The sequence below is a fragment of the Microcaecilia unicolor genome, chromosome 1 (genome assembly GCF_901765095.1).
Source record: "Microcaecilia unicolor chromosome 1, aMicUni1.1, whole genome shotgun sequence".
Taxonomy (NCBI): domain Eukaryota; kingdom Metazoa; phylum Chordata; class Amphibia; order Gymnophiona; family Siphonopidae; genus Microcaecilia; species Microcaecilia unicolor.
This window is the reverse complement of record NC_044031.1, coordinates 129,773,968-129,787,871: the sequence shown is the minus strand read 5'-3', so window position 1 is coordinate 129,787,871 and position 13,904 is coordinate 129,773,968. Positions and strand designations below refer to the sequence as shown.

At 40.8% G+C, this 13,904-nt stretch overlaps 1 protein-coding gene and 1 long non-coding RNA gene across 4 annotated transcripts in view; one reads left to right on the top strand and one right to left on the bottom strand.

Moving 5' to 3' along the window:
* Positions 1 to 13,904, bottom strand: part of AKAP9 (A-kinase anchoring protein 9) — a 547,514-nt gene that overhangs the window by 245,393 nt on the left and 288,217 nt on the right. For all 3 annotated transcript variants that reach the window (XM_030200158.1, XM_030200166.1, XM_030200175.1), the window contains one exon: positions 6,479 to 6,641. In XM_030200158.1, coding sequence (XP_030056018.1) covers positions 6,479 to 6,641 — 163 coding nt within the window. The remainder of the gene's footprint in view (positions 1 to 6,478; positions 6,642 to 13,904) is intronic.
* The window catches only part of LOC115468452, a 144,472-nt gene that overhangs the window by 127,656 nt on the left and 2,912 nt on the right, over positions 1 to 13,904 (top strand). The gene's annotated exons all lie outside the window — the stretch shown is intronic.

Below are 13,904 nucleotides of genomic sequence, written 5' to 3'. Positions count from 1 at the left end.
TGGTGCATAAGCCAGTGAGGGGTCAGAAAAATTACTGAAATGCAAGTTTAGGCTGGCAGCACATTAAAAGCCATCTTGGTTGAAGGGACAGAGGCGAAGGAGAGATAGGGAAAGTGGATTGGGGAATCAGGATGGAAAGAGAAAAGAGCATGGATCAGGCTGGATGGATAGATAGAGGACAAATATGCTTACTTTGCCCAAGCACCAAAATGATCAGAATGGAGACAGAGAATAGGGGTAGAGGATGGGATCTAGGGAATGGGGAGGAAATCTCAAGTGTCATGGTTAAGTGATCTCAGCATTCTAGGAGCAGATAGATACATGATGAAAGGGATAATCAGGAGCAAATGGAGTAGGGGGAGAGGGAAGAGATCCTGAAAAGCTGGGAAGAGAAGACAGTGGGGGGAGGGGGAGGGAGGGGATCCTGGACTAGGAGAGGGAGGAAAGATGGATTAATTATCACACCTTTCCTGCTCATGTCTTTTCTTACTCCATACCCTGCAACCCTAGAGCTGTCAGAAGTGAGCAAGATGGGTAACACCCAGGGCATCATGCTACCACCCCTGTCACTATAGTGAACCACAGAACTTTGCTTTTAAGCGGCCACTTCTGTGCATCTTGAAGAGAACCTGATGGCACATGAATCATCAGCAGAGACTCCTCCCCTGCCTGAATCACTGGAAGAGGATGCTCCTCCCCCCCATGGCCTGGGGCACCATCAAAGTCACAGACACATACATCAGAATGCCAAGTCTCACACACTAGGGGTATGTCACACTCATACGACAGCTCTCAGTCTCACACTTTTCAAGCTCCTTCTTTGATGTGGGTGCAAGTGTGTGTGTGTGATTTAAAGAATCAGAAGGAATGCGCCTTGGATGCTAAGGGTTAACTGCCCCAGTGACATTTTTCAGATACCAGGGTGTCCAGATATAAATATAGAAATAGTTTGTATTGCTTTTTGTAAAAAAAGAAACATAAAATGACATTTGCGTTGGGGAGGGGGGAGGGCTCTGAAAGGAGTTAGAATACACTTTTCAAAGGAACTGTCCAGGTAACTAAGCAATTATCAGGGTAAATTTTTAAGGCTGAAAACTACCATCCACTCAATGGTAAATGTATGCACACAGATTTCAAAGCAGATGTACTTTTAAATGCAGGGAAAAGGGATAGGGAAAGAGGAGACAAAGTAATAGGAAGGTGTGCTCTGATTTCTTCTTACTGGTGGGGCCATGTTGCTTTTCTCCTCTGACAGCAAAGATCAGGATCAGTGTGCTGGCTTTGAATTCCTTCTCTCTTCCCTACTAATCAGAGCTTCCCAGAACTTAAAATATGAGAGAAATACAGTGCCTCAGGCTGCTTCTTCCTTTGGATTCCAAGAGAAGATTACTGCACTTTGACATGCTGGGGACACTACACTGCATCTAATTCAAAGTGAAACAATACAGCCTTAGGCTGTGCAGAAGCAGCAGTGGAAGGTACAGTGCTATGCTTCTATGTTTTCCATTTAAGGAAACCTGGATGGATCAGTGCAAGGGAAGTACAGGCTGATGCTTACTTCAGCCCAACAGTCTCCTGCAGAATTCTATGAGAAGGGCAGGATTTTGTAGTCCTTCACGCAGCTGCAGAATTATAAGGGTGCCCTGACCTGGGAGGTGGGTGACGAATACTGGCTGCATGTTTTGTAGTCATTCTCTGTATAGTACGTGTTTGATAGGTTTTGTTTTGGGCTCACTACCTTAGACACCAAGGTCCTGCATTTAATTACTACTCTTGAGAATTCTACAAAATAATCAGTTGGTGTCTGTTAGTAAAACTTGCTAGTTCTGCCATACAAACGTTGTATTCTATATCATTCCAGGTGTTACACAGAAAGTGAGAGGATAATAATGCTGCTAGAAGAGTAAGTAGACTAGAAACTACAGGAGAAAATAGGTAATTACCCCCCCCCCCCCCCACAATCTATTCCTACCCGCATATTGCTGCTACATCAACAAGACCTGGCAAGTTGCCATAACTTATGACATTGCAGCAGCATGATGGCAGGCAAGCAACCAAAGTTAAATTACAACCACCACCAAACTACAAGTTATAACCCCCTTTCCCCCCCACCTCTCTAACAAAATAAAAAGAAATACTCAGTTTTTATTATTATTATTATTATTTTTACAGTAAAAAATGGCTATGGTAACTTAGAGATAGCTTTCTTAGCCATTGAAGACCAGCACTATTTTAGGTTTTGAAAAATAAACCTGATATAATACCTCTAATAATAATAATAATAATAATTTCAATTAGCCCAAATTATGGCCTGAATAGTACAAAAAGCTAAAAGCCTATGTTAATCCACGCTTGCAAAGAACATTTTCGAAAACATCAGAAACAAAAATAGAATGACTGTCAAGCAACTGGAAAGACAAGCCACACTGCATGATCAATACATAAAAGATATTCATGGAAAATGTGACAACTATCAAGGGAACAGCTGAAAACTGGAGAATGTAAAGAAACTGAAGACATGATCTTAGCAGCCCAAGAACAAGTATTACAAACTGATGTTATGAAAGCTAAGACTGAAAAAAATGTTCAAATGACTGCAATTGCCAATTATGCAAAGCAACTGATGAAACTGTAGATCATCTAATCCTTGTCTACAACAAAATAGTCCAAACTGACTATAAGAATCACCATGATCAAGTGGCTAAATTAATCCACTGGAATCTCTGTATAAAGTATGGTTTTTACTATGGCAAACAACTACTGGGAACATTTCACTGAGAAAATGAGCAGGTCAAGATTTTCTGGGACTTTAAAATACAAACTGCCAGACACATAGGGTCAGATTCTATATGCATCTTAAATGTAGTGTGTCAGAATAATAAGCACTATTCTATAAACCACATCTACAGTATGAGACTGCTTATAAAACAGCGCATAGGCCAAGGGAACGTGTGTACATTTAGGCACAGCCATTTACACCACTGAAAACCTGATATAAATGCCCATACCTAAATGTACAACCTGATTATGTCCCAAACATCCGATCTTTTATATTTAACAAAGTCCAGTTTCATATATTCATCATATCTTTAAATTCAATTCATGCAATTTTTTTACAGGGATCATCAGAATTTTCAACAGCATTTCCCATTTGGGCACAGCGTCCCATTCATTTATGGCATTGTGTACCTCTTCATAGATCTACCCAATTTTTTTCAAAATTTTTTCCTTTCCTTTCTTATAAATATATAAATAATCTTCAAAAACTTTTAACTTTTAAGGTACAAGCAACAAAGTACTTAGCTTTGGCAGCAATTTTGCAAACGGGTCAAACCTCTGCCAACATGGCCAGGTTTCGTAGTTCTTCATCAGGGTTGAGGTTTGCAACTCATTGTCTGCTCTGCAAAAAAAAATGGCCATTTTGTTTTTGCAGTTGCAAGAGCAGACAATGAGTTGCAAACCTCTACCCTGATGAAGAACTATGAAACCTGGCCATGTTGGCAAAGGTTTGACCCGTTTGCAAAATTGCTGCCAAAGCTAAGTACTTTGTTGCTTGTACCTTAAAAGTTAAAAGTTTTTGAAGATTATTTATATATGTATAAGAAAAGAAAGGAAAGGAAAAAAAATTGAAAAAAATCGGGTAGATCTATGAAGAGGTACACACTGCCATAAATGAATGGGACGCTGTGCCCAAACGGGAAATGCTGTTGAAAACTGTGATGATCCCTGTAAAAAAATTGCAGGAAGTGAATTTAAAGATATGATGAATATATGAAACTGGACTTTGTTAAATATAAAAGATCGGATGTTTGGGACATAATCAGGTTGTAGTTTGAAGAGTCCCCACACCAATACTGTTAGGTCTCTTTAATTTGACATACCTAAATGCATGCACGTTCCCCTAAATTCTATAACAGCGAACGTAAATGTGATTGACTCCCCTGATACGCCTATACTTCTCCCATGGCCACACCCCCTTTTCAATTACACGTGTTGGAATTTACAGGCGACTCTTTTTAGAATATGCTTAAAATCCACACGTAAATTCCAATTATTGTCAATAAGTGATCACTGGTTATCAGCCAATTATCATGACTAACTGGCTTGTTACTCAATCGAGTAGCATGCATAAATTGGCAGCATGCACAATTTAATGCACGCTACTCGCTGCGCCTTACAAAGAATCCAGCCCTTACAGCACAACACTCCTAACATCATGGTCAAAGAAAAGAAAATGTATGGTTTATAGATGTGGCAATACCCAGTGATAGTAGAACTAATGAAAAAGCAGTTGGAAAAAAACAACAAAATATTTTGATTTACAAACTAAAGTGGAAAGAATGCAGCAATACCAATTTGACTCCCAAAATACCTGGCAATTTTAAATTTAAAAGACACAACATTAATTTTGCAAAAACACCACCCTTCTTGAACAGCGTACATTTTGCCCTGATATCCCTACGATTCTGAGGTCCTTAGACAGGACCTAAATTAATGGAATTAAAATCAGTCAACAACCACTGTGATATGCCACACAGGAAGACAATAATAATGTATTCAATGGATAAACAAAGGAAACTGCCACGTCCCTAGTACTCTCTCCCCCACTGCCTTTTGCCTGCCTTGGATCCACCTCTCTGCTACAGTGGGGGAAATAAGTATTTGATCCCTTGCTGATTTTGTAAGTTTGCCCACTGACAAAGACATGAGCAGCCCATAATTGAAGGGTAGGTTATTGGTAACAGTGAGAGATAGCACATCACAAATTAAATCCGGAAAATCACATTGTGGAAAGTATATGAATTTATTTGCATTCTGCAGAGGGAAATAAGTATTTGATCCCCCACCAACCAGTAAGAGATCTGGCCCCTACAGACCAGGTAGATGCTCCAAATCAACTCGTTACCTGCATGACAGACAGCTGTCGGCAATGGTCACCTGTATGAAAGACACCTGTCCACAGACTCAGTGAATCAGTCAGACTCTAACCTCTACAAAATGGCCAAGAGCAAGGAGCTGTCTAAGGATGTCAGGGACAAGATCATACACCTGCACAAGGCTGGAATGGGCTACAAAACCATCAGTAAGACGCTGGGCGAGAAGGAGACAACTGTTGGTGCCATAGTAAGAAAATGGAAGAAGTACAAAATGACTGTCAATCGACAAAGATCTGGGGCTCCACGCAAAATCTCACCTCGTGGGGTATCCTTGATCATGAGGAAGGTTAGAAATCAGCCTACAACTACAAGGGGGGAACTTGTCAATGATCTCAAGGCAGCTGGGACCACTGTCACCACGAAAACCATTGGTAACACATTACGACATAACGGATTGCAATCCTGCAGTGCCCGCAAGGTCCCCCTGCTCCGGAAGGCACATGTGACGGCCCGTCTGAAGTTTGCCAGTGAACACCTGGATGATGCCGAGAGTGATTGGGAGAAGGTGCTGTGGTCAGATGAGACAAAAATTGAGCTCTTTGGCATGAACTCAACTCGCCGTGTTTGGAGGAAGAGAAATGCTGCCTATGACCCAAAGAACACCGTCCCCACTGTCAAGCATGGAGGTGGAAATGTTATGTTTTGGGGGTGTTTCTCTGCTAAGGGCACAGGACTACTTCACCGCATCAATGGGAGAATGGATGGGGCCATGTACCGTACAATTCTGAGTGACAACCTCCTTCCCTCCGCCAGGGCCTTAAAAATGGGTCGTGGCTGGGTCTTCCAGCACGACAATGACCCAAAACATACAGCCAAGGCAACAAAGGAGTGGCTCAGGAAGAAGCACATTAGGGTCATGGAGTGGCCTAGCCAGTCACCAGACCTTAATCCCATTGAAAACTTATGGAGGGAGCTGAAGCTGCGAGTTGCCAAGCGACAGCCCAGAACTCTTAATGATTTAGAGATGATCTGCAAAGAGGAGTGGACCAAAATTCCTCCTGACATGTGTGCAAACCTCATCATCAACTACAGAAGACGTCTGACCGCTGTGCTTGCCAACAAGGGTTTTGCCACCAAGTATTAGGTCTTGTTTGCCAGAGGGATTAAATACTTATTTCCCTCTGCAGAATGCAAATAAATTCATATACTTTCCACAATGTGATTTTCCGGATTTAATTTGTGATGTGCTATCTCTCACTGTTACCAATAACCTACCCTTCAATTATGGGCTGCTCATGTCTTTGTCAGTGGGCAAACTTACAAAATCAGCAAGGGATCAAATACTTATTTCCCCCACTGTATATATATGCCTTTTGTGCAGCTAACAAACGTCAGTGCAGTGTTATCAGAAGAGCTACCCAACAAAAGTGCCTGTGTCATGAAATCACCAACAATTTTATACCCAAAAAGAGGGTAATTAGGTGAAAAAAAGACATCTAAAAGCAGATTATTGAATTACAGTTCAAAGTTTTCCATTATTATTTATGATTTTTTAATTTATACTTTTATCCAAGATTACAACTGCAGAGCATCATACTTACCCTCTGCTCTACTCAGTTCAAGTGCCAACCGTTCTCTCGCTTTGGCCTCCTCTGACAGTCTCTCTTGCAGCTCTTCCTGGCATTTGAGCAATTCAGAGATCTCCTGCTTCCTTTTGATGGATTCTCGTATGAGCTCTGTCTGCGTAGCCTTAGCATGTTCAAGCTGGAGGAGAAAGAGAAAAATAAAACTATAGCCACTGGATATTTATAAAAAAATAACTGAAATACACATACTGTAAACAACTATTGGGTTTTGTGTTTCCCTGAATTTATTGTTATTCATTTACATTATAACGTTCTTTTTTTATTTTTTGGTAATATCTTTATTGGATGAACCAACCAGTACATGAACATGAAGCAAACACAATTAACACCATATCGGTACAAACTGTTAAGAACCATATAACAATATAAAAGAAGATCTTCTACAAACAAATTAAAACAGCATTTCACCATAGATACTCAAAAGTAGCTATTCTGAACTATGAATGTTCAATATCATGACCTGGACTGTAGCATCAAGAAGAAGAAAGTGAAAACTTTACAAATGTTTAATGTTTACATTATTGTGTTTTATAGGAGCATAACTAATTATTTATTTAGTATATCTGGGGGCTCATTTTCAAAGCTCTTAGATTTACAACGATCCATAGGTTACTATCAGGCTTATTTTCGAAAGAGAAGGGTGCCCATCTTTTGACACAAATCGCAAGATGAGCGTCCTTCTCACAGGGTCGCCCAAATTGGCATAATCGAAAGCCGATTTTGGGCATCCTCAACTGCTTTCCGTTGCGGGGATAACCAAAGTTCACCAGGGGGGGGGGGGGGGTGTCGGAGGTGTAGCGAAGGCAGGACTGGGGCATGCCTAACACACAGGCGTCCTCGACCGATAATGGAAAAAAAGAAGGGCATCCCTGACGAACACTTTGACGACTTTACCTGGTCCTTTTTTTCTTACGACCAAGCCTAAAAAATGTGCCCTAAATGACTAGATGTCCACCAGAGGGCATCGAGGATGACCTCACCTTACTCCCCCCAGTGGTCACTAACCCCCTCCCAGCTTCAAAAAATACATTTTTAAAATATTTTTTCCAGCCTCAAATATCATACCCAGCTCCATAACAGCAGTATGCAGGTCCCTGGAGCAGTTTTAGTGGGTGCAGTGCACTTCAGGCAGGCGGACCCAGGCCCACCCCCCCACTACCTGTTACACTTGTGGTGGTAAATGTGAGCCCTTCAAAACCCACCAGAAACCCACTGTGCACACATGTAGGTGCCCCCTTTCACCCATAAGGGCTATGGTAGTGGTGCACAGTTGTGGTGAGTTGGTTTTGGGGGGCTCAGCACACAAGGTAAGGGAGCTATGCACCTGGGAGTTTTTTCTGAAGTCCACTGCAGTGCCCCCTAGGGTGCCCGGTTGGTGTCTTGGCATGTCAGGGGTACCAGTGCACTATGAATGCTGGCTCCTCCCATGACCAAAGGGCTTGAATTTGGTCGTTTCTGAGATGGGCATCCTCGGTTTCCATTATCCCCGAAAAACAGGGACAACCATCTCTAAGGTCGACCTAAATTTCACGATTTGGGCGTCCCCGACCGTATTATTGAAACGAAAGATGGACGCCCATCTTTCATTTCGATAAAACGGGTTTTCCCGCCCCTTCGCCAGGACGTCCTGCGAGGTCGTCCTCAGGAAAACATGGGCGCCCCTTTTGATTATGCCCCTCCACGTAACTTTGTAAGTGTAAGTGCTTTGAAATTACGCCTCTTGGTATACTGTCAAATCGTCATGAGACATCACGGTGATTTACAAATCCAGAGAGGAAAAAATGGAACACTGAAAACATGATAAACTGCGAATCAAAAGGGAGGGGGCAAATAGCACAACAATAAAAACCTTAAAATTTCATAAAAACACAAGATATACAGATAACCAAAAAGGAGAACAATTATTTTTACCACATATATAATACTTTGGTATGGTCTATACTATAAGTCATACAAAGACAAAAGGAGATAAAGGTGTACTCTGTAGAAGAAAGGGAAGGAGGGAGGGGGGGAGGGCATAACACAAGCATTCAAATACATAGCATGACAAATTTTATATACCATGTCAAACCCTAAGATCTCAGAACAGTTCACAAAAGCATTCAAATATTTCAATACAATAAATTAAAACAAAGCTGAAGAATCACTAATAATAGTCATCTATCTCAGTGTTTCTCAAGTCAGTCCTGGAGTACACCCTTGCTGGTCAGGTTTTCAGGATATTCACAATGAATATGCATGAGATTGATTTACATACACTGCCTCCATTGTATGCACATCTTTCATGCATATTCACTGTGGATATCCTGAAGACAGGCAAGGGGGTACTCCAGGACCAACTTGGGAAACACTGATCTATCTGACGTTTAAATATTTGTTAAATAACCAAGCTTTTACAGAACCTCAAGTAGTCATGCTCAATCCATAATGCCAACGGAAAAGAGTTCCAAAGTCCGACAGCAGCATAACGGAACGTGTTCCTACATGAAGAATACGGAACTTGGAAAGAAAATTTGTTTTTATGCAGCAACCTATTAGTATTACAAGTGGCTGGTAAAGAATTAAGATGACAAAAGATGATCAGTACACAATCTATATATAATCTATATATATAATTCTCACCACCAACGTTCTACGAGCCTGCTTGCCTGTGTCCGTAACTTTCTTCGCTGGGCTCCGAAGCCCCAGCTGACATCACTGGACCCATTATGCCGTGATTCGTGCCGTGGACGAATGACATGATCAAGTTGGATTCTGTTTGTGTGCGTGCGTCTGACGCACACAAACTGATTCAAACTTAATCATTTGTCCACGGCTCCACGCTGCGCAGCCGACAACAGGACTTTGGCTGGGGGGGTTGGGGTCCTCCGCCAGCACAGGTACGTGACGGCGGTGGCGGGGGACAGTTGGTGGCAGGAAGGGGGGTTCGAGAGGGTTGTGGCAGGGGGGTCCAGGGGTCAGGAACTACTGGGGGGAGGTCTAGAAATCGGAGGGCGGGGGGTCTGGAACTCAGAGGGAGGAAGGCAGGGAGGTGGGATCTGGAACAGAGAGAGGGAGGAGGGTCTGCAAATCGGAGGGAGGCTGGGAGTTCGGGTCTGGAACTCAGAGAGCAGAAGGGTGGGCTCAGGAACTCAGAGGGGGGGGGGTCTGGAATTCGGATGGAGGGAGGGAGGTCTGGAATTCGGATGGAGGGAGGGGGTCTGGAACTAGGGGGGGAGAAGGGGCCCTGGAATTCGGAGGAGGGGACGAGACGGGAGGAGGTGGAATGCACCACCTGTACTAAAACTAAAAAAAAACAAAAACGGGGGGACGACCCTGGAACTCTGAGGAACAGAGGGAGGGGGGGATGACAACCCTGGAACACGGACGAAGGGGGGACACTGGAACTGGTTGGGAGGGGAGCCCCAGCCACACACACACTCTCTCTCTCTCACAGACACACACAGTCTCACTCAGTCTGTCTCACACACTCGCAAATTCACTCTCTCTCACACATACACCCTCTGAGGAAAACCTTGCTAGCGCCCGTTTCATTTGTGTTTGAAACGGGCCTTTTCTACTAGTTTTAAATATGAAACAAGACATCTTAAATTGGATTTGAGCACTCACTTGAAGTCAGTGTAATGCTTTCAGCAAAGGAGCGGCACTATCAAAATAGGATTTATTCAAAATAATTCTAGCTGTCGTATTTTGAGGTAGTTGGATACTATGTAATGATTTTATTTTTAGACAATCCTGTGTAAAGAGAAATACAATGGCCAAGTGTTGAAGAGATCAATGCATGAATAACCTTCTGAAGGTTATTATGAGATCTAATCTGTCTTAGAAAATTAAATTTACTAAATACTGATTTAACTGTTTGAGTATCCCACATTAGTTTTGAATCGAGCCAAACTCATAAACTGCAGACTGCTGTTTGGAATGTAATTGTTTTGCCCTCCTTTGGGCTCTTGAGTTGGAAATAAAGAAAAGTCTCTACACACCCATAATAAAACATTTTATTTCTGAATTGAGTAAGCATATGTGAACTCATCCAATGGGAGATCTTAGTAAAACAGTCATTTATTTTATCAAAGACATCTTGAATATTGGATGTTACTAGAAAAACAATTTGTATGTCATCAGCATCGATGTAGTAGGCTAAACCCAAGGACTTTAGTTCAAAATCTAAAGAACTGAAGAAAACACATTAAAAAGAATTGGAGATAAAGGTGAACCTTAGAGAACTCCACTGACTGAGTTCCAAGAAGGAGAGCAGATACCATTGCTTAGAGCTTTGCCATTTCTAGATTTTAAGAAAGCAGTAAACGACTCTAAGACTTTCCCTGTAATCCAACTGAACTCAGCTTGGGTAATAGAAGGCTGTGATCCACAATGTCAAATGCCACGGAAAGATCCAGTTGCATTAAAATAGCACAGCGGCCAGATTCTAACATTCTTAATTCAGTAATTAAGGAGATGACAAGTTTCAGTAATAAAACTTTTCAAAAGTCTAATTGTATTTTATCAAGCAAGTAAAATTTGTCTAGATGATCTTAAAGATAGTGTAGTACATAAAGAGGCTTATTTTCAAAGCACTTAGCCTCCCAAAGTTCCATAGAAACCTATGGAACTTAGCCTCCCAAAGTGCTTTGAAAATATGCCTCAAAGCCTCTGCTGTCTTAGCCAAGAATGGGACACTAGTGACAGGGCAATAATTTGTACAAACCGTTGTAGATTTGGCGTGATCCATTAATAAGGGCAAAAGTGAAATTGTAGAAAGCTTTTGTGAAAAATATCCCTGGGTAAAACATTTGATCAAGAAAATTTTGCAACCAAAGACGACTTTCTCCGAAGGTAGAATTTTAGCATGCCAGCAGGACAAGGATCAGAATCCCAATATTCCTTTTCGAATTTTGCAACTAATAAGAAAGTCAAGAGCAACAGAAGGAAAGTCAGACCAAACACAGTTTATCCGGATGTCATTTATGCCATCTTCAATTTCTAATTGATGATTAAAGGTACTTAGGTTAGACCTGATAGTCAATACTTTTTTTCCCTTCAAAATATTTAGCAAGATCATAAGCTGTAGGAGTACATTGATCTGAACATTTAGAGGGATCAGAAAAAAGCGAGTGGACTACATAAAATAAGGTCAGAGAATCATTCAATTCAATTCTTGTATCTATATACCCTTTCCAGGGTTCAGTGCGGTTTACATTCTATAGTGTTAGTGTGAGGTATGAGAAACATTAGAGACCATTGGTGCAATGCATGAGACTAAAAACATTAAAGGAAAGGATGAATGATACTAGGAAGTAGAAGTCATGATGGATTATTATGACGCAGTCTTTGAGAAGAGAAAGGTTTTCTTTTACCCTCTTTCTGAAGTTGAAGTAGCTATTTTCTGTTCTGATGGGAATAGGTAGAAAGTTCAATATTTTGACTCCAAGTATGGGGAATAGAAAGCTGAAAATCTTCTGATTTCAAACTATCTTTTGAAATGGTGATGCTAGCATTAGTAGATATAATGAAGCGGTCTTAGCAGTTCAAAGGTGAAGCTTTGTAAGATTTGAAAAACTAAACAAGCAACTTTGAACCTGAGTCTTTCTGCTATGGGAAGCCAGTGCAGTTTGTTTAGATGAATTGAAACACTAGTATATCTATTCAATCTGTATATTAGTCTTGCAGCTGTATTCTGTATGATTTGCAGTTTTTTCTGATATTGACACTTAATACCAAGAAATAGAACATTACAGCAATCCAAGTGAGATAGGATTTGGACTAGTAGTTCGAAGGCTTTTTGGTTGAAGAATGGTCTGACTAGACGTAACTGTCTCATTTTGAATAGTGTTTTCTTCCATAGTTGATTGAAGCTGAGTGAATAATCAACCAAGACCCCTAAATACTCTGGTTTCAGATTAGACTCCCTGAAGGAGTTTATTTGAATAATATATATTTTTTTAGCTGTTACAACGGCTTCCTTATATTCCTTAATAAATTTCCTTCACTCTTATCATCAGCACAAGATAATTTCCAATGACTCCCTAACTTTTTGCATGCTCTTTTTTTGTGAGCCAATACATTTGTAAACCACGGTGAAGTAATTCTTTTGAGTAATCTTCTTACAAGGAGCACTCGAGTCAGCTAACATAGCCAGATCTTTATTCCAATCATTAATCATTGTAACAGCATCATTAGGGAGATCTTGTAGTAAAATCTGAAAAAGAGAACTGGCTGGGGAAGCAAAATCCTTCCTTTAAAATTTTGATTTTATTGTGGGTCGTTTCTTACTTTCTGCATCTACAGATAAAGTGAAATCTAGTTTGTAACAATCAGACCAAATAAGGAAGGATACAGTCATATTGTCCAAATCATTTATTAGAGATGTAAAAACATCATCTAATGCATGACCAGCAATGTGAGCGACTTGGGTTGGCCTCCATTTAAATCAAAGGAAAGAATAAAATCAATACAAGGTTTAACTATTGAATCAGTTATTTTCTCTAAATGAAGATTAAAATCTCCCAAAACAATATTTTGAGAAAAATTAGTATAATGATGGGCTATTCGCTCCATAAAAATGTCCACAGAATTTTTAGAATTGTCTAGCACAAATAACAATAGGTGGCTTCTTCAAGGAAAAACTAACAGCAAAAGACAATGCCTCAACCCCATCACTAGAATAATTGTCTACAATGGTAACAGGCAGCCAATACATGTAGAGGAGCATGTCTCCATCTCCTCTGCCAGATTTTTGAGAACAGTAAATAGGTTTATAGCCAGGAGGGCAGAGGGAGTGAAACCATGCACCCTCATCTTCCAACAGACATGTTTTAATAACTAAGGAGTTAAGTTTTAGTACTAAAAAAATTCTGGCAGACTTCATTCAGATACCAAAAGGAAGCATTTTAAATAAAATTAAAGCTCCAAAACAAGTGGAAATTACATGAAGCTGAAAGGACAGAGGCTCAAAAGAAATTCAAGAAAGTACCCTCTCATGAATTTCTAAAAGATTTTCTACTGAAATAAGAGAAACTGAAACAATGGCAAATTCATGAATGCATGGGACAGATACCAAAGGATCTTAACCATAGAAGATGAGAGAACACTGCAGATCAAATACTCAGGTATAACTGGGAGGACTGGATAGACCAAGGGACCTCACTTGCCAATACTTTCTGTGTTTCTATGAAACATCTTTTGCAGTCAAGAATGGTGCCTCTTTAAGGTCATGTGATATGGACATTAGAAGAATGGTTGAGGGTCTGGCAGTTAAAAGTTAATGCCAAGAAGTGTAGAGTGATGCACTTGGGGTGCGGAAACCCAAAAGAGAGATACTGGATAGGAGAGAAGAGATTAGTAAGCTCGACTAAGGAGAGAGACCTTGGGGTGTTGGTGC